Here is a 24,026-nt window from a genome sequence, read left to right as displayed (position 1 = left end):
CATCCTTGAATAGAGAAAGTACTGATAGGACATTGTCACTTACTGTTGAATATTAGCAGAAAACAGATTCTGGAAGAGGTGGAAACATTGTATCAAGTTCTGTAGCTCCGTTGAGCACACCAGGCTATGATGGCTAGTTCCTAACCCATAGTTACATAATGACTCTACGTTAAATCAGGCAAGTCATGAATATGAAAAAGATATTTATAAGGAAGAAGTGGGGCTGGTAAAGGTAGGGTGGGAAAAAAGCAAGAGTGGGAGTGGAGAGTAACCAGAATGCAGTGTATGTGTATGAAATTGTCAAAGAACTAAATTTATTACCAAAATATTTGTGTGCTATTGACACAATTTTTCAGCTACAAAAAGGTTCCCTCGTCTTCCTTCCTTTCTTCTTTTCTCTGAACTTCCTTCCTTCTTTTTTCACCTTTCTTCTCATATTTATATATTGATTCTATATTCCATGAGCATTCAATATAACTCACACATGGTTCTGTTATGCATGATATATAAAAAGGGCTTTCTTATCCTCATAACACTGACCCCCTTAGACATTCATATTCAATAAGTATGACATTCTCAAATTTGTCTTAACCTTAGCAAAAAATGATACTATTCCCATAAAACTCTATCATTATTTCCTCTCTACCTCTAGGAAGGACCTACCCTGTCACTGTAGTGGCACTGCATCATGACTGAAAATTCCAGTTTCCTCCTCCTCTTCCTGGATGGAATCAGTGATGAACCTTTAGTCCTATCTTTACCTCATAGAGGTAAACCTTTCTTCTTCTTTCAGGACATAATGGTTATCAGGACACTGGGTTGGAATATTGGTAATATTGAATATTCCAATGTCACTAGAGGACTTTTGTCGATGTATGCAGAGCCCAGGATAAGGTCATTTGATTTTTGATCCCTTTGTCTTGGTGAGCATGGAAGGAAAACTCAGCTACTGGGTTTCTAACTAAACAAGATCTTCTCTATCTAATCCATATCATTCTATTTCACAGTTTTCAGAAAAGCTAAACAAACAAAAATCAAACAAATTGAGTAAATAATCTCATATCCTTAAAAATCATTTATATTTCAAATGTGGAATGGTTGGTGTTAAAGATTACTTCAGTCTTAAGGTTTTATAGCTGTGAAGAGACACCATGACCAAGGCAACTCTTATAAAGGCAAACATTTAATGGGAGCCAGCTTACAGTTTCAGAGGGTCAGTCCATTATCATCATGGTATGAAAATGGCATCAAGCAGGCAAATTTGGTGCTAGAGGAGCCAAGAGTTCTACATCTTGATTAGAGCCAGCAAGGAGGACAGTGTCTTCTGCAGGCAGCCATGAGAAGTAGATTTCACACTTGGTGGTGCTTGAACACTGGAGACCTCAAAACCTGCCCCAAAGAAACACACTCCCTCCAACAAGGCCATACCTCCTAATGCTGCCACTTCATATGAACCAAGCTTGCAAAAATGAGTCTATAAGAGCCAAAATTATTTAAACCACACATTCCACTCCCTGGCTCTTATAGACTTGTAAACATAGCAGAATGCAAAATGCATTTTGTCCAACTTCTAAAATCCCTGTAGTCTACCACAGTCTCAACAATATTTACAAGTTCAAAGTTCAATATCTCCACTGAGATTCATGCAATTTCTTAACTGTAATCTCCTATAAATCAAAAGCAAAATGTAGACCAGATATTTCCAACATAGCATGGCACAGAATATGCATTGCTGTTCCAAACCATAGAGAATGGAGATCAGTGAGGAAATTCTGGTCCAAAGCAAGATCAAAATCCAACTGGGCGAACTGCAAACTCTGTATCTTCTTGTCTACTGTGAAAACACTTATCAGATCTCCACTCCATTCAGCGTTGTTGATTGTAACATACTTCTTTCTCTTAGGTTGGTTCCACTCTTTGTTAGCAGTTTTTCTCAACAGGTATTCCATCAGTAATTAGCCTCTTGTGTCTTCCAAGGAATTCCAGGCTTCATCTTCACAAGTTCTGGAACACAGCTTCTGCTGATGCACTCGTTCCTTGATGGTCATACCATGGTACTGGCATCTCTGAAATGATGGGGTCTTCTGCTGCAACTGACCTGCACTTTCACCCATAGCCTCTTGCAGTATCTCCTCATGGTGCCAATCCTCAAATTCTTTACATGACCCCTTCATTCCTAGGCCTTCAATTGACATTGTTGCTGCACATTCACCAATGACCTATCCTGGCCTCTCTCAGCTGCTCTCCATGACCTCTTCATGCCTTCAAAATCAGTACTACCTGGGTGACTCTTACACATTACCATGTCCAGCTGCCAGCACAAATAACAATATTGTCTGCCTCACACAATGGGTGTTTTGGGCCTCCATGTATGGATGCTCTTGACACATTCATGGCCGCAGAGGCTTTCTTTAGTTTCAGAGAAAAAATTCCATCCTTGATTCTATAGCCACAACCACATGGCCAAATTTGCCATGTTCTTCTGCTTGCTAAGGCTGGAACATGGCCCACATGTACAATTATATCTTCATCAACCTTCTGATCTCATTAGCTTCCCTCATGCCAAAGCTTGTTTCTTCTGGAACTTGCTCTGTAGATCAGGCCATCATTGAACTGAGAAATACCATGCCTCAATCTCCTAAATGCTGGTATGAAATGCATGAACTACTACATCTAGGCTTAAGCTTTGCTTTCATATCTCCTTGTGTCTAATTGATAGCTATTCCTAGTGCCTGAACACAGGATTTAGCTCCATTCTACTTCCTGGTACCCATCTGTCCCAATCTGCACGACTGTCAGTGAAGACTCTGCAAGAGGGAGTGGGAATGGAGAGGAAGAAGAGATGCAAGAAATGAAGACAAAATGGCAGTCCAATCAAGTCTTGTTTATTGAGCATCCTAGGGCAGCTTATATAGGGGGGAAGCCAAGTTCTGGGTAAAACTGCAAAAACATGGTTTTTAGCCAGTTGCAGGGTATTCTCAAGCTATTCTAGGCCAAGATAGAAGAGGAAGTTGGGTAAACATTTAGAAAAACAGAAATTCTGGTCCAACAGTGGAAAATTGCAGATGCTTGCTGTAGCTAAGACTATGTGGCACCTTGAGGTGTTGTGTTATTAGTGAGCAGGCCATTTACCATGGCCCCTCACACCTATTTAATTCTTGAACCATACATTTTGTATATTTCCTTTCTCAGTTTGCTACACAGGATCAAAACATTCTTCATAAGAGTGAACTAAAGGACAGAGTTTACACTAAGCTGTTTTGAGATTTCCTTTGCCAATGCAATCATTCTAAATTTCTCCCACTTCTCCTAAAGCAAATTCTTCAGACAAGGGTAAAAAGCAGCCATGTTCGCCACCAAATTATCACAAGAATGATTTCTAGGCACCATACTAAAATTCTTCTCCTCTGAAACCTCTTGATTCGGGCCCCCACAAATCAAATCACCATCAGCACCACTATCTTCCATATTTCTACTAGGATGGCCCATGAAGCCCCACTAAAACATCCCACTGCTTTTCTAATCCAAGGTCCCAAATTCCACATTCCTCCAAACAAAAGCATGCTTAGCCTTGTCAAAGTAACACCCCAGTCTCTCTCGCACAAACTTCAGTCTTGGTTAGGGATTTACTGATGCAGAGAGACACAATGACCAAATCAACACTTATAAAGGCAAGCATCCATTTGGAGTTGGTTAATAGTTTCAGAGGTTCAGTCCATTATTATCATTTTGGAAAGCATGGCATCATACAGCCAGACTTGGTGTTGAAGGAGCCAGGAGTTCTATATCTTGACTTGAAAGCAGCAGATAGAGACAGTTTTCTGCAGGCACGTAGGAGGAAACTGGACTCCACCTGCAGTGGAGTTGAAAACATGTCTATGACCTCAAATTCCACCTCCAGAGTGACATCCTTATTCCAAAAAAGCCACACCTACTTCAAGAAGGTCATATCTCTACATAGTGCCATTCTCTATAAGCCAAGCATTCAAGCACATGAGTCTACATATTTAAATCCCCACATGGGACCTCATAAAACTGAAAAGTTTCTGTAGGGCAAAGGACACTGTCAATAGAAAAAAGGGACAGCCTACAGATTGGGAAAAGTTTTTCGCAAATCCTACATCTGATGAAGGGCTAATATACAAAATATATAAAGAACCAAGTAAATTAAACACCACCAAACCAAATAACCCAATAGAGAAATGGGGCTCAGAACAGAGAATTCTCAACAAAGGAATATCAAATGGTGGAGAAACACTTAAAGAAATTCCATCTTACACCCATCAGAATGGCTAAGATCAATAACTCAACTGACACCACATGCTGGCAAGGATGTGGAGAAAGAGGAACACTCCTTCATTACTGGTGGGAATGCAAACTAGTACAACCACTTTGGAAATCTATCTGGTGCTTTCTCAGAAAAATGGGAATACAGCTTCCTCAAGACCCAGCTATTCCACTCCTTGGAATATACCCAGAAGACGCACTACCACACAACAGGGACATATGCTCAACCATGTTCATAGCTGCCTTATTTGTAATAGCCAGAACATGGAAACAGCCTACATGTCTCTCAGTAGAAGAATGGATAAAGAAACTGTGGTACATTTACACTATGGAATACTACTCAGCTACTAAAAACAAGGAATTTCTGAAATTTGTGGACAAATGGATTGAACTAGAAATGATCATAATGAGTGAGTTCACCCAGAAGCAAAAAGAGTTAAATGGTATATACTCACTTTTTTCGAGACACTAGTTCAAGGGGTATGTCCCCATGAAAAACTTTACCTACCAGGAAAGTGGGTCAGAGGGGAGGGCATCCTATTGAGACTTTAGGTATGAGAAGCCTGGGAGAATGAGGAAATAGAAGTATCCAGAGGGTCCTGGAAAACTACAGGTAGGTCTGGTCCCTGGGGTCCTCCTCAAACTATGGCACCAGCCAAGGAAAATATAGGCAGTAAACTTTGAACCCCTACCCAGACAGGACATTCTCCACTGTTAAGTAGAGAAGGAGATCTGACTTTCACACAAACTCTGGTGCCCCATATTTGACCATGTCCCTTGGATGGGGACACCTGGTGGCACTCAGAGGAAGGATAATAGGTCACCAAGAAGAGACTCGATACCCTATGAGCATATACAGGGGGAGGAGGTCCCCTTCAGTCACAGACATAGGGGAGGGGAATGGGGGGGTGAAGCAGGAGGGAGGGAGGAATAGGAGGATACAAGGGATGGGCTAATAACTGAGATGTAATATGAATAAATTAATAATAAAAAAGAACAAAAAAAACAAAAAAAGAAATGGGGTTCAGAGCTAAACAGAATTCTGAGCAGAGAAATATCAAATGCCTGAGAATCACTTAAAGAAATGCTCAACATCCTTAGTCAAAAAAAAATCTTTAAATGTCCTGGTGCTACTAAAATTCACATTTGCAAAATAATTAATGTGTTTCCATGGGGCAATTGTGAGGCAGATACTACTAAGACATACTTTGAGACCACACAAACCTGCCTCCTTTCTTTCCTGGTTTCTCAGAGGCTAGACCCAACCTGTTGCTGTTACACATTCACTGCAACTAAATAACCAGCTTTTTGGTTTTGACTTGTTTTTCATTCCGTCACCTTTCCAATTCTAGTTACACCATATTACTTAAAAGTTTATCCTTTTCTGATGCTTTTTTGTTTGTTTGTTTGTTTCCTTTATTTACACTTTTGTATAGGCAGTTTTAGACAACGTTTTTGCAGGCCAAATCTTGTGTTCAATTTTTATAACCCTGCTTCTGAGGGCTGAGTTGACCTCCACTTGGCCATCATAGAAGTAAGGGTGATGTTCCTGGAGCCTGAATGATGCATATTCCCTAGATCTTTCCCTATGCTGGGCACCTGTCAAAAGAAGCTCTTCTAGTTTCAGAACTGAGATTCCTACCTGCTGTATTTTCAAGTCACACTTCAGCAAATCCACCAGATGTGATCATTACTTTTATGCTTATTGCTTCATCATTGTCTTGCTTTGCAAGCATAAACTTTAGATTTGATAGCCAGATAATGATTGTTACAGCAGTGGCTCACATTGCTTGGCATTGCTCACTTTCTGGATACAAGAAGTTAAAAAAAAAACCAAGCACTAACAGGAAAGAGGAGCTTTGCCTCTTTCCTGAAAGAGTTGGCATGATCAGATGAGAGATAGGAGCCAGGCAAAATCATGAGAAGTCTTGTGGAAAGCATGACTCAAAGGAGTGATAATCAGTGCAGATCCAAGTACAGTCAACCACAGGTTTTTCTTCTCTTATCCTCCCTCAGGCACCAGTTTCTCTTCAGTCTCTCTGCTAAGATATGTCTCATATTGGCCCCGGACTCAGGGGATTCTTCTCTTTGCCACAGTACAGATTACCATTTCTCAAAGAAGAACTGAGGAAAGGTAAGATATTGAGATATTCATCCTAAAGTTATCATGTATTTTCTTAGTCTATGGCCATATAAAACCTCATCAAGGTGGAAAATCCAATAAGCCTCATGTGTTTCTACAGAAACAGGGGTCATAAAAGTTCTCATGACAGCATTGTAGGCTGGCAGACTGAACTCCTGGAAGCTGCTGAACCAAGGTAATGCCCTCTCCTTCTAATTTCTTCCATTCTCCTCTCTTCTCAACTACTTAAACATGATGCTCTTGTGAGAATTCTGCCACTCTCCTTGATTTAGCAAGCAATGGGTACAGGCACCATCTCTGAAAAGCACAGTTCTCTCAGGATCTCAGTCACCTGTGTGTCCTATAATGGAACATTTCTATTCCTTTGTGCTTTTCTGTCTCAGTAGGCAACAGAAGTTGTAAAATTGAGTGACAGGATCACAATTAATTATAGTATATAAATAATGTGCATATGTAGGGAAAGTTACATGAAATGTTTAACCCACTTCAATCCCCAAGAAAAGAACATTGAGTGTGAAACTTTATCAACTGTTCTAAAGTAGAAATCCTCTGCACCCAGAGCTGGCTGTTGCTATGATTACAGGATACCTGTGCTCTACACAAGGCATTAAATATTGATTTTGTCCTTTGATAATTTCATTTATGCCACAATGTACTCTGTTTATTCCCCCCAGCTCTTTAAATTACTCACCTCATATTTATCAATATCCATCTCTACCAGTCCCTTTTTGAGATTATCAATTTTAGTTTTGTTTTATAACATTTATTATTTCTACCAATTAGGTGATTTGAACTACCTATTAGAACCTGGTTTGTTTACTAGTGTGCAGCTGATTGAAGGCAATGATTTCTCCTTTCCTTAAGTCTGTTGTTAGTCAATTATTCAGCTGGTAGAGGTTGCCCATCCAGAATTCATCATCCATCCATGTCTGGATGTTTTTGTGTATAATCTATGTGATTATTCCTAAATGTTCTGAAGTTGTGAGTGAAATGACTGTGTCTTAGTAAGGAGATGTGATTTTGAAGCTCTTCCCCTTATTTTTCCTGCTCTTACACTCTTTCAGTTCTATCATCTGAAATGTTACCTAAGTCTCAGGGACTATGATATAAATGACTTTCCTAGCGCTAAACACTTAAACACTACTTTTTCTTAGTACTTTGTGTAGCCATGAGTGTCTTCTTTACTGACCAGTCCCTTATGTTGTGCCAATTTACTGAATACTATTCAGCTTCCACACATTGCAGATGATCTCCCAGAATTTTTATTTTTTAAAATCTGATTTCTAGAACCATAAAAGTATTTCTTTCAATGTATTGGGCTTTAAATCCAATCAGAGTGCAGTTAATTCTGTCTATAACTGTACTACCACTTTTTCACAAGTGTTTGCATCTTGCCTAGCAGTTTGGTCTTATGGATTGCAAAATGCCCAACTGGGTAAGACCATGGACACAGTTTGTTCCCCGCCAGCCTGAATAGCACTTTATATGCAGGGAAAGCTAGCTAGCATGGAGGAAGCTTACACCATGGTACGAACTTGTTCTATGTAGTTTGTACACTCAATCTGTGGAATATCTTAAGTAATAGTGTCTGAACATGTAGTTGTGATAGGAAAGCAGAAGGAATGACAAGAGTTTGTTGCTTAGGGGCTTGTGGGTCTCACTGACCATCATCTCATAAAGAGTTACATCATTTATGGCAGGGTGTTTTTTTTTTAACAGCCTACAGCTCCTCAAAGCAGCTTCCCCCAGGTACATAAGGTAGCTCCATGCAAGCTCAGTTTTTGAAAATACATCATATTTTATTGTTTAGTTACAGATAGTGGTTTCTCTATGCTCTTTACTTTTATTAATTCTCCACTAATTTTAATAATCTTATTAATTTTCCTCTGATTTTGTCCCCTCTAATTTAATTATTCCTCCAACCTTTTTCTGTGTAAATCTTTATTTGTACTTTCATACTTCCTTCATTCTATTCTTATGTCTCTATCAAGGAATCTCCATCCTAAAGATCCCTTTCTAGTGCCATAGATCACACAAAGTCAGAGCTTTGAAGCTAGGCTACTCAGTTTGGGAATATATGGGATTTGCCTTTTTGTTGCTCCTGATAGGGAGATGCCGTGATAGAGGCAAATGAATAGGATGGAGGAAATATGAAAGGGCAAAGAAAGATATGGGAGCAGATAGATTTAGACTGGAAAAGGGGTGGAAGAAAAGGTAAGTTAGGGGATAAAGAATTAGGAGGGAATTTAAAAATTAGGGGAGAAATAGTAAAAATGAAGAGCATATAGAAACCTACTACTTTGTAACTAAACAAATAAATATGAAGTATTGTTGAAAAATGAGTTCCTCAAATTTCCCCTCAATATAATGTTTCTGCTTCAACCCATTTACATACAAATTTTGCAATAGAATTTATTATTAGAGCTGAATACATTTCTATTGTATGTATGTGCAGCATTGTATTCTCTGCTCGCCAGGTTTTGAACATCGAGGATAATTGTATTTCCTGATTATTGTGAAAACAACAGCAAGGAACATGGATAAAATATGATCTTTGTAGTAGGATATAATGTCTTTTGGATATATTCTCATTTGTTATTATTGGATACCATAGACGCTATTCTTCTTGTTTCTGAGGAATCACTACACTGATTTTCATAATGGTGGGCAGTTTGCATTCCCACCACCAACAGTAAATTAACATTCTTTTCTCCTTTACTCACCAACATTTCTCATCATTTGGTTTCTTTTTTCCCATTTATTATTATTTTTTAAATATTTTATTCAGATTACATCCCAATTGTTATCCTGTCACTTGTACCTTCCTGTTCCCCTCTCTCTCCCTCTTTCAACCTATTCCCCTCCCCTAGACATGTGATAGAAGAGGACCTCCTTCCCCACCATATGATCAAAGCCTATCGGGTCTCATCCAGATAACCTGCTTCTCCTTCCTCTGAATGCCACCTGGCCTCTCCACCAAGGGGAAGTGGTCAAATAGGGGCCACCAGAGTTTATGTCAGAGTCAGTCCCCACTCTTCCCACAACTGTGGAGAATACTTTGTGCATTGGCTTTATATGAATAGGGGGTCTAGATTTACTGAACGAATTGTCCTTGGATGATACAGCAGTCTGTGCAGGCTCCCTGGGTCCAGATCTGCCAGCCTAATGGTCTTCTTTTAGGGTTCCTGGACCATATGGGGTCTTGTATCTCTCCATTTTTCCACCTGGAGTCCCAATATAGAGTCCCAGAATGTGCCTTGATCCTCTGCTGAGTGAATACTCTCAGAGGACATCCATGTTGGGCTAGTATCCAATTATAAGTGAGTATACACCATGTGTGTCTTTCTGGGTCTGGGTTAACTAAGTCAGGATGATCATTTCTAGTTCCATCCATTTGCCTACAAATTTCAAGATTTCCTTGTTTTTAATAGCTGAGTAGTATTCCATAGTGTAATAAATGTACCACAGTTTCTTTATTCATTCTTGGACAGAGGGACATCTGAGTTGTTTCCAGATTCAGGCTATTATAAATAAGGCTGCTATGAACATAGTTGAGCAAATGTCCTTGTTGTGTGGTGGAACATCTTTCAGGTATATACCAAGGACTGGAATAGCTCTGTCTTGAGGAAACCCTCTTCCCAATTTTCTGAGAAAGCACTAGATTGGTTTCCAAAATGGTTGTACAAGTTTGCACTCCCACCAGCAATGAAGGAGTGTTCCCCTTTTTCCATATCCTCACCAGCATGTGCTGTAACTTGAGTTTTTGATCTTCGACATTCTAATAGGTGTTAAGATGAAATCTCAGAGTCATTTTGATTTGCATTCCCCTGATGACTAAAGATGATGAGCATTTCTTTAAGTGTTTCTCAGCAATTTGATATTCCTCTGTTGAGAATTCTCTGTTTAGCTCTAAACCCCATTTCTTAGTTGGGTTATTTGGTTTGGTGGCAGTTTGTTTCTTGAGTTCTTTATATATTTTTGGATATTAGCCCTCTGTCAGATGTTGGGTTGGTGAAGATCTTTTCCAGTTCTGTAGGATATTGCTTTGTTCTGTTAACAGTGTCTTTTGCCTTACAGAAGCTTTTCAGTTTCATGGGATCCCATTTATTAATTGTTGGCCTTAGTGCCTGTGCTGTTGGTGTTCTGTTCAGGAAGTTGTCTCCAATGAGTTCAAGGTTCTTCCTCATTTTTACTTCTAACATATTTAGTGTATCTGCTTTTATGCTGATGTCTTTAATCCACTTGGACCTGAGTTTTGTGCATGGTAATGGATATGGATCTACTTGCATTTTTCTACATGTAGACATCCAGTTAACCCAGCACCATTTGTTCAAGATGCTATCCTTTTTCCATTATATAGATTTTGCCTCTTTGTCAAAAATCAAGTGCCCATAGGTATATGGATTTATTTCTGGGTCTTTGATTTTATTCCATTGATCAAGCAGCTTATTGCTTTCCCAATACCATGCTGTTTTAATAACTGTTGCTCTATAGTACAATTTGAGATCAGCGATGGATATTCCTCTGGAGGATATTTTATTGTACAGGCTTGTTTTAGCTATTCTGGTTTTTTTTTTTTTTTTCATATGAAGTTGAGAATTGATCTTTCAAAGTCTTTAAAAATTGTATAGATATTTTGGTAGGGATTGCATTGAATTTTTAAATTGCTTTTGGTAAGATAGTCATTTTGCTATGTTAATTCTCCCAATCCATGAACATGTGAGATGTTTCCATCTTCTGATATCATCTTCAATTTTCTTCTTCAGAGACATGAAGGATTTTTCATGCAATTCTTTCACTTGCTTGGTTAGAGTTACACCCAGATACTTTATATTATTTGTGGCCGTTGTGAATAGTGTAGTTTCCCTAATTCCATTCTCAGCACAATTGTCATTTGTATACAGTAGGGCTATTGACTTTTTGGAGTTGATTTTGTATCCAGCCACTTTGCTTAAAGTGTTTATCAGCTGTAGGAATTCTCTGGTGGAATTTTGGGGGTCACTTATGTACATGATCATATCATCTATTAATAGGAATAATTTGACTTCCTCCTTTCCAATGTGGATCCCCTTGATCTCCTTTGTTGTCCTATTGCTCTAGCTAGAACTTCAAGTACTATATTGAAGAGCTATGGAAAGACTGGGCAGCCTTATCTAGTCCTTGTTTTAATGGACTTTCCTTGAATTTCTCTACATTTGATGTGATGTTGGCTATTGGCTTGCTAGATATAGCCTTTGTTATGTTTAGGTGTGTGCTTGTATACTTGATCTCTCCAAGACTTTAAATATGAAAGGGTGTTGGATTTTGTCAAATGCTTTCTTAGCATCTGAGGACATGATCACGCAGTTTTTGTTTATTTCAGTTTGTTCATAGGTAGATTACATTGATGGATTTCCATATATTGAACCATACCAGGATGCCTGAAATGAAGCCTACTTGATCATTGTGAATGATATCTTTGATGTGTTCTTGGAATCAGTTTGCAAGTATTTTATGGAGTGTTTTTGCATCAATGTTCATCAAAGAAATTGTTCTGAAATTCTCTTTATTTGTTGGGTCTTTGTGAAGTTTAGGTATCAAGGTGACTGTGACTACATAGAATGAGTTTGGTAATGTTACTTCCATTTATATTTTGTGGAGTAGTTTGAAAAGTATCCATATGAGCTCTTCTTTGAAGGTCTGGTAGAATTCTGCACTGAAAACATCTGGCCCTGGACTCTTGTTGGGAGACATTTGATGACTGCTTCTATTTCTGTAGGATAAATAGAACTATTTGATTTGTTTGTCTGATCTTGATTTAACTTTTGCAAGAGGAATCCATCAAGATAATTGTCAATTTCTTTTAGATTTTCAAATATTGTGATGTATAGGCTTTTGAAATGAGACCGAATGATTCTTTGTATTTCTTCATTGTGTGTTGTGATGTCTCCCTTTCATTCCTGATTTTGTGGATTTGCATATTGTCTCTCTGCCTTTTAGTTAGGTTGGCTAATGGTTTGTCTATCTTGTTGATTTTCTCAAAGAACTAGCTCTTGGTTTTGTTTATTAATTGATTTCTAATTTGTTGATTTCAGCCCTGAGTTTGATGATTTCCAGCCATCTAATCCTCTTGTGTGTTTCTGCTTCTTTTTTATCTAGTGCTTCCTGATGTGCTGTTAAGTCGCCTATATAAGATATTTCCAATCTCTTTATGTACGCACTTAGTGCTTTGAATATTCCTCGTAGTACTGCTTTCCCATAAATTGGGGTATGTTGTACCATCATTACCATTGAGTTTTAGGAAGTCCCTAATTTATTTCTTTATTTCTTCCCTGACTCAGTTGTCATTCAATGGATAGTTGTTCAGTTTCCATGTGTGGGGGGGGGGCTTTTTGTTATTTCTGTTATTGAAGTCCAGCTTAATCCATGGTTCTGATAGGATACAAGGTATTATTTAAATCTTCTTATATGTGTTGAGGCTTGCTTTGTGACCTATTATATGGTCAATTTTGGAGAAGGCTCCATGAGGTTCTAAGAAGAAGGTATAATCTTTTGTTTTGGGGTACAAAGTTTTGTAGATATCCGTTCAGTCCATTTGATTTATAACATCAATTAGGGTCACTATTTCTCAGTTTATCTTGTTTCACTGACCTATCCTTTGGTGAAAATGGGGTGTAAAAATCTTCCATTGTTAATGTGTACAGATCAAATTGTGGTTTAAGTTTCATAATGTTTCATTTACAAGTGTGGGTGCCCTTGTATTAGGGGTGCAGATGTTTAAAATAGTGATGTCATCTTCGTTGACTTTTCCTTTGATGAGTATGAAGTGTCCTTCCTCATGTCTTTTGATTAATTTTGGTTGAAAGCCTATTTTATTAGTTATTAGAATGGCTACACCAGCTTCCTTCTTGTGTCTGTTTGCTTGGAATACCCTTTTCGAGCCTTTTACGCTGAGGTAATGTCTATCACTGTGGTTGAGATGTGTTTCTTGAATGCAGAGAAATGTTGGGTCTTATTTATTCATATATTCTGTTAGTCTGTGTCTTTTTATTAGAGAGTTGTGACCATTGATGTTGAGAAATATTAATTACCAGTGACAGTTAAGTCCCTTGATTTTGATGTTGGTTGTGATAGAGTGTTTGTGTGTTTGTCTGGTTATGTTTTGCTGCGGTGAAGTTATCTACTTCCTGTGTTATCTTGGTTGTAGTAAGCCACTTTGGGATGGAGTTTTCCATCTAGTAACTTCTGTAGGGCTGAATTTGTGAATAAGTGCTGTTTGAATTTGTTTTGGTCATGAAATATCTTGTTTTCTCCATCTATGGTTATTAAAATTTTCACTTGGTAAAGTAGTCTATACTGGCATCTGTGGTCTCTTAGATTTTGCAAGACCTCTAACCAGGTCCCACTCGCTTTTATGGTCTCTGCTGAGAAGTCTGGTGTGGTTCTGATAGGCTTGCCATTGTACCTTACTTGGCCTTTTTCCCTTGTCACTTTAAATATTTTTTCTTTGTTCTGTATCTTTTGTGTTTTCATTATTATGTTGTGGGAGGGTTTTCTTTGCTGATTTATTCTATTGTATGTTGTGTAGGCCTCTTGTATGTTTATATGCATCACTTTCTTTAAATTGATGAGATTTTCTTCTGTGATTTTGTTGAAAATATTTTCTGGTCCTTGGAGCCAGGAATCTTGAAGTCTTCTCTTTCCTCAATTCATATTATGCTTAGGTTTCATCTTTTCATGGTGTCCTTGATTTCTTGGATGTTTTCTGTCAGGAATTTTTCCGATTAACATTTTATTTAATGGTTGCATCAAATTTTTCTATTGTATCTTCTACAAATGAGATTCTTTACTCCATCTTTTGAATTCTGTTTTCAATGCTTACCTCTGCAGTTCCTACGTTCTCTCATTTCCAGCTTTCTTCTGTTTGTGTTTTTATCATTGTTTCTATTTTCATCTTCAGATCTTGAACCGTTTTATTGATTTCCTTTACCTCATTGTTTGTATTTTACTGAATTTCTTCCAGTGATTTCTTAATTTCTTCTCTATAGGCTTTTATCCTGGCCTCTCTAAGGTTCTCAATCGTTTTGGCTCCATCTTCCTGTATTTATTTACAGATTTTATTCATTTTCTCCATTATCATCTTCAGTAGGAAGGATGAGGTCATTATCTTGTGCTTCAGTTGTGTTTGATTTTCCAGGGTTGATTTCTTTGGGATAATTGGGTTCTATAGATGCCATATTACTTTGGCTTTTGTTGTTTGTGTTTCTATGCTGGCCTTTAGTCATCTTGGTGTTTCTGATATTGGTTGGCAGTTTCTGGTGTCCTTCACTGGCCATTGAGAGTTCATTGGTGAGTGTGTATAGGTCAAGAGCTTTCATCTATGGGGATCAGGGTCCCCTTCTCTTAATCAGGCAGGTGACATGGGTTTAGCTCCGTGATACATTGCTTTACACCCGGGGCTCCCCACTGTGCCAGCATAGACTGATGCTCATGCTCTGCAGGCCAAGGTTCAGTCTGAGAGAGTGTAGATACAACCAGTTATCCTGCATTTGGCTGGGTTTTGGAGACCCTTCCCAAGGTCACTGAGGCCTTGTTTCCATCTGCCTGAGAGTGCGGATACCAAGCACTATCTTGTGGTGGTTGTCTGTGCTTGGGTGCATGTGACCTTGCCCACTCAGGCCCTAAGGCCTTGTTTCAGTCCATCAGTGCAGGTACTGAGTGCTGGCTTGTGGCAGTTGGCTGTGCTTCAAGTGTGCATGCTCTGGGGCTTTATTTTAGTCTGCCAGAAAGTACAGGTACTACTCCCTAGGCTGCAGTGTTTGACTGGGCTTTGCAGAATGTGTCCACAACTGCCTGGGTGCCCTGCCTGGGCCCTGGGTCTCTCTATGGACTGACGGGGTGATCAGAAGTCAGATCTATCCCAGATACACACTCTATGCCCCCAGGCCAGCAGACACTAATACTGGTGCTCTGTAGCCACAGTTCAGTCAGAAAGAGAGTGCAGGTACCACCCAATAGTCCATCTTTGGCTAGGCTTTGGAGACCCTGTAGGCAGACACCAGACCCTGGGGCTTTCTGTGGACTGGTAGGGTTGTCTGAGGATCAGATCCACCCATTCTCCTGGGTTCTCCTCTGGGCCTGCAGATCCAGATGCTGGCACTTCACCTCCCACAGTTCAGTCCCATATCCAGAGTCCAAGATATAGAGCACAGATGCAGCTTGCAGGTGGATATGCATCCAGACTCTGGGACTGGGCACCTTTTCGCCATGGACCGATTGGATGGTTACATGCCAGACCTACCTGTACTCTGCACCGTGTAGTCCTCTCTCACCTAGGGCTTTCCAGGTCTTGTGGTCTGTAGTTCCAAGCCCTGTCCCTAGACTCGATCCTGCGAGACACAGTGTGTGGTCTATCATTTGTTTTTTTGATAGCTGCATTCTGCCTGGTATCAGATGCAATCCCAAAGTGGTTTTAATTTGCAGTTTTTGGATTGTTAATTATATTTAACACTGTTCAAAGTGCTGACAGATAGTCATATCTCTTCTTTGGAGATTTCCATAGTCCACTCACTGACTGTACTGCTTCTTTTCTGGATGTTTCACTCTTTAAGTTCTTTATGTTCTAGACTCTAATCTTCAGCTATACATACAACTGGCCATTTGTGTTCTTTTCACTTTAATCAGGTTTTATTCCTGTCCTCTTTATGTTCATTTAGTGTTGATTAAAATCCTCTTTGTATTCTTTGATCTCCTGGACATGTTTCTGTTAGGTCTTCAGCTGCACATATATTTCAGAAATTACATTAGACTGAACTATACAATGATTTTTTTGGTGTGTTAGATAAAATCCATCATTCCTTTGAAATTTGCAAAACAGGTTTTTCTTACCTGGTAGAAGGGATATATGGCTCTCCAATTGATATATACCTATGGTATATTAAAGCCCATGCTGACCTCATGCCAACCTCAGTATCATAAGTACCTACCTATTATACATTTCAAAGTCCAAGCTAGCATTCAGGCCCTTCCCACAAGCTACTTATCATCTTTATAATACATATCATTGATCTACCCAACTCTGTCTCTCTTGCTCTCTGTCTCTTTATCACTTCCTATTCTCACTATTCTGGTCATCTCTTGCTATTCTCACTATGCTCTCTCTCACTTTGCTCTATGTTTTACTTTTTTTTTCTTTTTTTATTGAAAAATAAAATCATTCATATTACATCTCAATTGCTATCCCATCCCGTGCATCCTCCCATTCCTCCCTCCCTCCCGCTTTCACCCTATTCCCCTTCCCTATGACTGTGACTGAATGGGACCTCCTTCCCTTGAATATGATGCTAGGGTATCAAGTCTTTTCTTGGTAGTCTACTATCCTTCCTCTGAGTGCCATTGGACCTCCCCAACAAGGGGACATGGCAAATATGGGGCACCAGAGTTCGTGTGAAAGTCAGTCCCCACTCTCCACTCAACTGTGGAGAATGTCTTGTTCCTTGGCTAGGATCTGGGTAAGAATTTGATGATGAGTGCACGTATTGTCCTTGGTTGGTGCCATAGATTGAACAGAACCCCTGGGCCCAGATCCACCCATAATAGTGTTCTTCTTGTAGGTTTCTAGGACCCTCTGGATCCTTCTATTTCCCCACTCTCCCATACTTCTCTCATCTAGAGGTCCAATAGGATGTCCTCACCTCTATCCCACTTTCCTGGTAAGTGAAGACTTTTTATCTCACTCTCTCCACTATTCTATTCCACTCTTCTACTTCCCTAGTCCTGGCCATGTCCAGTCTGCTTTTTTTTTATCTCTTTTCTGGACTCTTTAGGAGACCTCTGGATATTTTTCCTTAGTTCATAACCAAAACCTTCCCCTTAATAATGGAGTTTCTTTACTGTACCATCTTCATATATATCTGGTATCAAATACCCAGAAGGGATACAAATAGATGCTTTTCCAAGGAGCCCAAGCCTTCTATCCAAACTAAGCTCTTGCTTTGACTCCTCAAAGATATGGATCATTTGTTTCTGTCCCTATCATATTTAACTTAGTATCTTCAGCTGTTTCTCCTCCACATGTTCTAGCCATACATGTCTCCTTGTCTACTCTGGTAAGTGCCACTTAGAAGCTGCCCGTTCACTCTCTCTGTCTCTCTCTGACTCTCTCTGTCTCTGTCTCTGTCTCTGTTTCTCTCTCCCTCTGCCTCTCTCTCTCTCTCTCTCTCTCTCTCTCTCTCTCTCTCTCTCTCACACACACACACACACACACACACACACACAACACACAACACTTGATTTACATGGGGTATTTAACCTCTCTCTTATATCTTTTTTCCCTCTGACATGTTTCCAGCTCACCAACAGATGTTTCTCTGTCTCTCTTGAAGTCTCTTCCATCTCATCCTTTCTCTCCTCATTGCTGGCTCTCCCTACCTGGCTCTCAGCTAACTCCTATAATATACTTTGTCTTTAAACACTGGCCCTTCTCATTCATAATTGGATTTGTTTTCTCCTCACCCAACTTAGTTTAACTCTCTCCTCCTAGCACTCAGAAAGTTCATTAAATCCTTGCTGCCTTACTTCAAACACAATGGACTCAGTACAGTTCAATAACATCCTCAGTTCCTGAAATCTCACATACCATAATAACTTCTGCCACTGGACAAGCAAATGATCCCTAAGCCTTCTTATCTCTAACTTTTCACTTATGTCCATTTTCAAAATCTTGTAACTGAAAGCCCTCTTTGCTCTCTTTTCCTGTCTTATCTCTAATATTTCTCCACTCTTTGCTCCATCCAGTCTCTCCCTCTGACCACAAAATTCAGTCTTACAGAGATTCTAATGTCTTTAGGGTATGCATAATATTGAAATTTTGCCTTATGCTGTTCTGTTGTATAAAAAGGCTGGCTCTGGTGTTGTGTTATGCTGCTCCCTCTCTAGACTCAAGCGATTTTTTTAAGTTTCCTCCAAATTATCTATCCGGGATCAAAGAGGCCACCTGACTCTGTGACAGGAAGAATCATAACATAACAGCCTAAAAGACACTATGTGCTTTAAAACATTAAAAGTAACTATTCCCAATAGTTGTTACTGATGCTTATCTCATGTCCCTTTTCTTGTTTTCTTGGCCATATTTAAAAATTACAAAGTGCAATTGCCTTATCTCAGCATCTGTAAGGCATTGTGTAAATTCTCTTTATCTCAGGATTTTTAGTCTCAGGATTTTTAAGTTCACGGGATGTGACTTTCAAATGTTCTACATAATCTATAGCAAAAAGTTAACTTAAAACTTTTAACAAAATTGGTTGATGATTTAAAAATCTGTACAAGTATAGCAATCTGCTATTGAATGTTCACATGTAACTTGAATTCAACTCTTGTTTAGAAAAACATATCTGATACAGAATACTACAACTTGGATTCAATTCCTGTTTATGGAAAATGGGACTGACTAACATATGATTGATGATTAAGGTTTATAAATTTCCAAAGTTGTAAAAGTCAATTCAGGCTAACAAAAACTGACTTAGAGGTGCAGCTCTAACTACTTCTATCTGTTCTAACTGTACTCAGCAACATTCTTCTATATAAAACAACTTAGGTTTGAATAAGTATGGGCTATAAGTCAGTAATGTCTATTCAAGCTAGCAAAAACTCACCCAACAATGTATATCTAGTACCTTTATCTTTGCTAATTTTGTTTATCTTTAGATACTTAGACAGACTGAGATATACAAGAAGCTGATATTCTGTAAAGGAACACCATAAAAAGCTCAGGAAAATGGGGTCCCTGCCTCTCTATGGACTGTTTTATTGTTTAAAATTTTATTTGGATGATAAATGATCATCAATTAAATCTTCAATTTCAATTTTAAATCATAAACTTAACAGCATAAAAGTAAAAAACACTAACCTTTTAAACAGTTAAGAGATAATTATGACATATAAGTTAATAGTCAGATCTTCTGGATCTGGTATCCAAAGGCTGATGCTGTCCTCTCTGACAGCCAGAAGACTTAATCCTGTGTGGGACCTGAAAACTGGCAATCTCTGTCTTCAGCAAAACCATCAAGATCACCACGGAAGATCCCAGAGTTAGAGACAGAGTGAGCTCCAGGTGTGTGCTGAGAGATAGAGCAAGCAAGAAATCAGACATCTCTCAGAAGCAGAGTGAAGAGGAGATAGGAGAGACTTGGAGAAATGGCTTGTAAACTTGAACTCCAGCCAAGAAAGATTTTAATAGAGGAAAAGAAGTAAATTCTTTAGCACAGAGATTCTCTTAATCACAGTATAGAAGCACACAGAAGTCTACAGATAGCCAAGGACACAGATACCTTTCCATGTTATGCTACCCAGCAGTTTCCAAAACTGGACAGATATAGTAGGTAAGGAGAGACAAGTGCTGAGAGCTGGTGGAGGGGGAGCAGCCAATAAGTAGAATATAGAATTTGGAATTTGTTGATTGGCAGAAGCCAGCAGAAACAAATGCTCTATTCTTTAATAGGCAAATCAACCATTTGGTTCTGATAGGAAAGGCTGGGCACCTTGGGAAAAGGTCTATTTGTGTCCCTCCAAGTGTTTGGTGCCAGATGTATGTGTGCAGGGAAGGAAAGGACAGGCTGATAGCATGAGCATTGAAATGTGTAACAGGCACTTTGATAGTGATCATGGAGGGATTATAGGTTTTGATATGCTGAAGAGTACCACAGGTAGCCATGTCTCTTATGCCAACAGCCAAGGAAATTATTATTTTTCATAGCTGGTAACCATTATCACAAGTTCCTGTGGAATGCTGGCTTCCATCTAACATCGGGAAATACTTTTATAATACAAGTTGAGTCATCTCTGGATACATTCTGACTTAACAATTTGTTATTCTACTTTTGAATACTGTGTGTGAGGTTTCACTTAAATTGTACTCAGCTGGGTTACAAACTATGGGACTCATGCTAGTTAGGAGAGAACATATTGTCTCTTTTTCATATTGATTATGATTTTGTGATGGATTATGGGCCTTTGAATTTTGGTTCTTGATTATATCATGTGTGTGTGTGTGTGTGTGTGTGTGTGTGTGTGTGTGTGTGTGTGTGTGTGTTTCTTATCATGTGAGTCCCTGGTATGGTGGTGAACCACACACTTTTGGTAAATCCCAAAGGAATAAATGTTAGGGGAAGGTGTCTCTTACCAAGGGCCTATGAGTACCAACAGAAAGAACCAAGAAGGGAAACTAGTTTGGTAGCCTGGGTAGTCCTAATGCTATGGGACCAAGGAAAGTGGTTTTTTACCAAAATAGATGTGCAGCTTGCTTGGCAGTTACTTGCTGTTATGGTCTTATTTATGGTTTCTATTGATGGGACTAGACACCATGATCATGGCAATGTTTATAAAGAAAAACACTTAATTAGGGCTGCCTTATAGTTCAGAAGTTTAGTCCACTATCATCATGGTGGGAAGCATGGTTGCACATAGGCAGACATGGAGCTGGAGAGGCAGCTGAGTGTTCTACATTTTGATCAGTAGATAGCAAGAAGAGACAGTGACAATGGGCCTGGTTTGAGCACCTGAAATTTCAAAACCCACCCCAGTAAGCAACATACTTCCTCCAACAAGGCCACACATTGGAATAGTGCCACTCCCTATGAGCTTATGGGTGCCATTGTCATCCAAACTATCACACCAAATTTAAGATGCTTGCATAGAAACCTATTTTTTAAATTTTTTTATTAATTTATTCTTGTTAGATCTCAATGTTTATACCATCCCTTGTATCCTCCCATTCTTCCCTCCCTCCCATTTTCCCATTATTCCCCTCCCCTATGACTGTTCCTGAAGGGGATTGCCTCCCCCTGTATATGCTCATAGGGTATCAAGTCTCTTCTTGGCAACCTACTGTCCTTCCTCTGAGTGCCACCAGGTCTCTCCCTCCAGGGGACATGGTCAAATGTGAGGCACCAGAGTACGTGAGAAAGTCATATCCCACTCTCCACTCAACTGTGGAGAATCATGGGAGAATAGCAAAGTAGAAGGATCCAGAGGGTCCTAGAAACCTACAAGTAGAACATTATGATAGGCAGATTTGGGCCCAGGGGTCCCGCTCAAACTAAGGCACCAGCCAAGGACAATACAGGTGGTAAACTTTAAACCACTACCCAGATCTAACCAATGGTCAGAAACCTATTTTTTATATATTTTGTTTTGCTAGTAAAAATGACACATGCTACCACAGCCTTGTACATGAGCATTCTTTATGTATCATTTCTCCCAAAAGGTGTCACTACAGTTTGTTCTACAGGCTCTATTCAGGTACATTTTCAATACTTCCTCTTTTTGAATGTTCAAACTCCCTGTCCTGGAGAACTGGTTTTCTAGGCTTTAATCTATATCCTTTACAATAAGGATTCACAGCTGTACTGACAGAGTCACCAGCAATGAGCTTTTTAAATTTTATATGTGTTTTGTGGAGTTAAACCTGCTAAATATTTACTGAACATTTACTTTGAATTTTCAGATATTATTGGCTTTATGTTCGTTGATTCATTTAGTGAAAATTGTCACCTACTCCTTATATCCCTGTAGAGATTGACACTTGTGACATAGCAATGAACATCAGAAAATTGCTAAATGTTCTCAACAGCTTTTGTGTTCTATAGTTTCAAATCTGAAATGAAGATTGGGTTATGTTAGCCTATAGGTCTGGTTCTTTTCTTGCTGGTCTTTGTAAGACTTGGTATTCCCTTCATGTTTGTCATTCATTATTTCCATATTTCCCACTTTATAGCCACCCCCATACCAGAACTGAGAGCAGCCATTGGTCATGCTTCTGGATTCCATATTCCTGCAGCACAAATGAATCTTCCTCATAACAGAAAGGCCTTGGGGCTTCAGTCTTAGTAACTGTTATATTGCTATCAAGAGACACTATGACAAAGGAACTTTGTAAATGAAAGCATGGAATTGAGACATTTTCTGAGGGTGAATCCATGACCATAATGGCTTGGGGCAAAGCTTGTCAAAAGGCATAGTTCTGAAGCAGTAGATGAGCGCTTAGGTCCTTATCCAAAAGTTAAGAGCAGGGATAGAGGAGACTGAGTCTGCTCTGGGCTTTGAAAACTCAAAGTCTTAAGGGAATCTAAGATGACAGAACTGAATGCACATTTTGTTTGACCAGCAGTACAGCAGTGAATATACAACAGCCTAAGGACTGAGCTGAGAACTACAAAACACCAGTGCTGTTGGTCCCCAAGTGAGAAGAGTGCGAACTGTGCAGAGTATGGTGAGTCTGGCCTCAAGCCACCCAGTTAACCCCACAAAAAGTTCCTGGGTACTGACAAACACAGGTGAGTTCCAAGAACTAGCCACAGCATACCAGGCAGGAGGGCAATTTCTGGCCTCTAGGACACATAAACCGCTGGGAGATGGAACTCCAGCACCTGGGCTGCTGGACCACAGAAGACCCCACAGCCTAGAAAAAAAGAGGACCTGACCTCAGGTCCCCAGGCCAATTCACAAAAAGTTCCCCAGTCTCTGCAGGCACAGGTGCACTCCAGGGTCTGGCCACATAAACCTAGCCAGAGCTCAATTTCTGACCCAGGGACCCAGAGAGAATCAGGGTCACATATTGCCCTCCAATCCCTGGAGGAAAGCAGGCCCATTAGAGAAGCTCTCTGCTCAGATAACTTTCTACCTGCTCCCCTGCTCACCAGGCTCACAATTAGGGTGCCAACAGAGACAGTGATTTCAGCAGGAGTAGGGCCTAAGTCACGCTGTCTGTATATACCATCAAACTCTCTGACAATCAGAGACCACCACCAAACCAGCTAACACCAGAGACATTGCAATTGGAAGAGGTCAGCATTAAGAACACAAGCAAGAAATCCAAGGACCATTTGATGCCACCAAAAACAAGCCATCCCACCACCACAATAAGCCATGAAGAACAAAGTAACAATTCTACTAATGTTCAATTTGTTGAACCAATTAGTTTATTGGGGTGTCTTACAAGACAATGAGTAAGGGATTACTAGTGGAGTGTGGATGAGTGGTTATTTAGAGGAGTCTGGATTATTGAGGGAAAGCCATATCTTAAAAACCCACCCCAGCATGGATGACAAATAATGAAATCTGCAGCCTTGGATCTCTCTACAGGACCTGAAGGCAGTAGTACATGTTAATTGCAAGAGTCTTCTCCAGGCAGCCTCAGCTGGTCAGAGAGCTGCAGGGTCCTCCTTCCTTCTCCCTAGGAACAATTGTTTCAGTTATAAGGGACTTGCTTCCAGAGCAGCTCTGAGCTGCCTGGAAACAGAAGGTCATTACTTGACCCTAAGATAAATTTCTAGTCTTCAGACTGAGCAGTTTTACAGAAGAGATGATATTATCTTCTGTCTCTGGGCCCCACAGATGCCTGTGTGCTGTCCTGTGATAGGAAAAGTCTCCACATTTAATAAGAGCCCAATTTCCATGTGATGTCCTGGGTTTCATTATTATCTCCTGCCTTCCTCCAGTCTCCACTTCTGCCTCTACTTGCTTCTGTGAAAACCCAGGCTGTTTTTCACTTGCAGCTAGCATGATTAAATGAGGTGCATTATTTCCTACAGCTACATATGCAAACACTGTGCACAGT

The 24,026-nt window shown here is 39.7% G+C and overlaps 1 protein-coding gene across 1 annotated transcript in view; it reads left to right on the top strand.

Moving 5' to 3' along the window:
* The first annotated feature begins 6,487 nt into the window (after positions 1-6,487).
* The window catches only part of LOC127191464 (mas-related G-protein coupled receptor member B1-like), a 67,803-nt gene continuing 50,264 nt past the window's right edge, over positions 6,488-24,026 (top strand). Inside the window, exon 1 of the mRNA XM_051148576.1 lies at positions 6,488-6,605. Coding sequence (XP_051004533.1) covers positions 6,517-6,605 — 89 coding nt within the window. The 5' untranslated portion in view covers positions 6,488-6,516. The remainder of the gene's footprint in view (positions 6,606-24,026) is intronic.

The sequence above is a fragment of the Acomys russatus genome, chromosome 7, assembly GCF_903995435.1.
Source record: "Acomys russatus chromosome 7, mAcoRus1.1, whole genome shotgun sequence".
Taxonomy (NCBI): Eukaryota; Metazoa; Chordata; class Mammalia; order Rodentia; family Muridae; genus Acomys; species Acomys russatus.
This window is presented reverse-complemented; position numbering and strand designations above follow the sequence as displayed.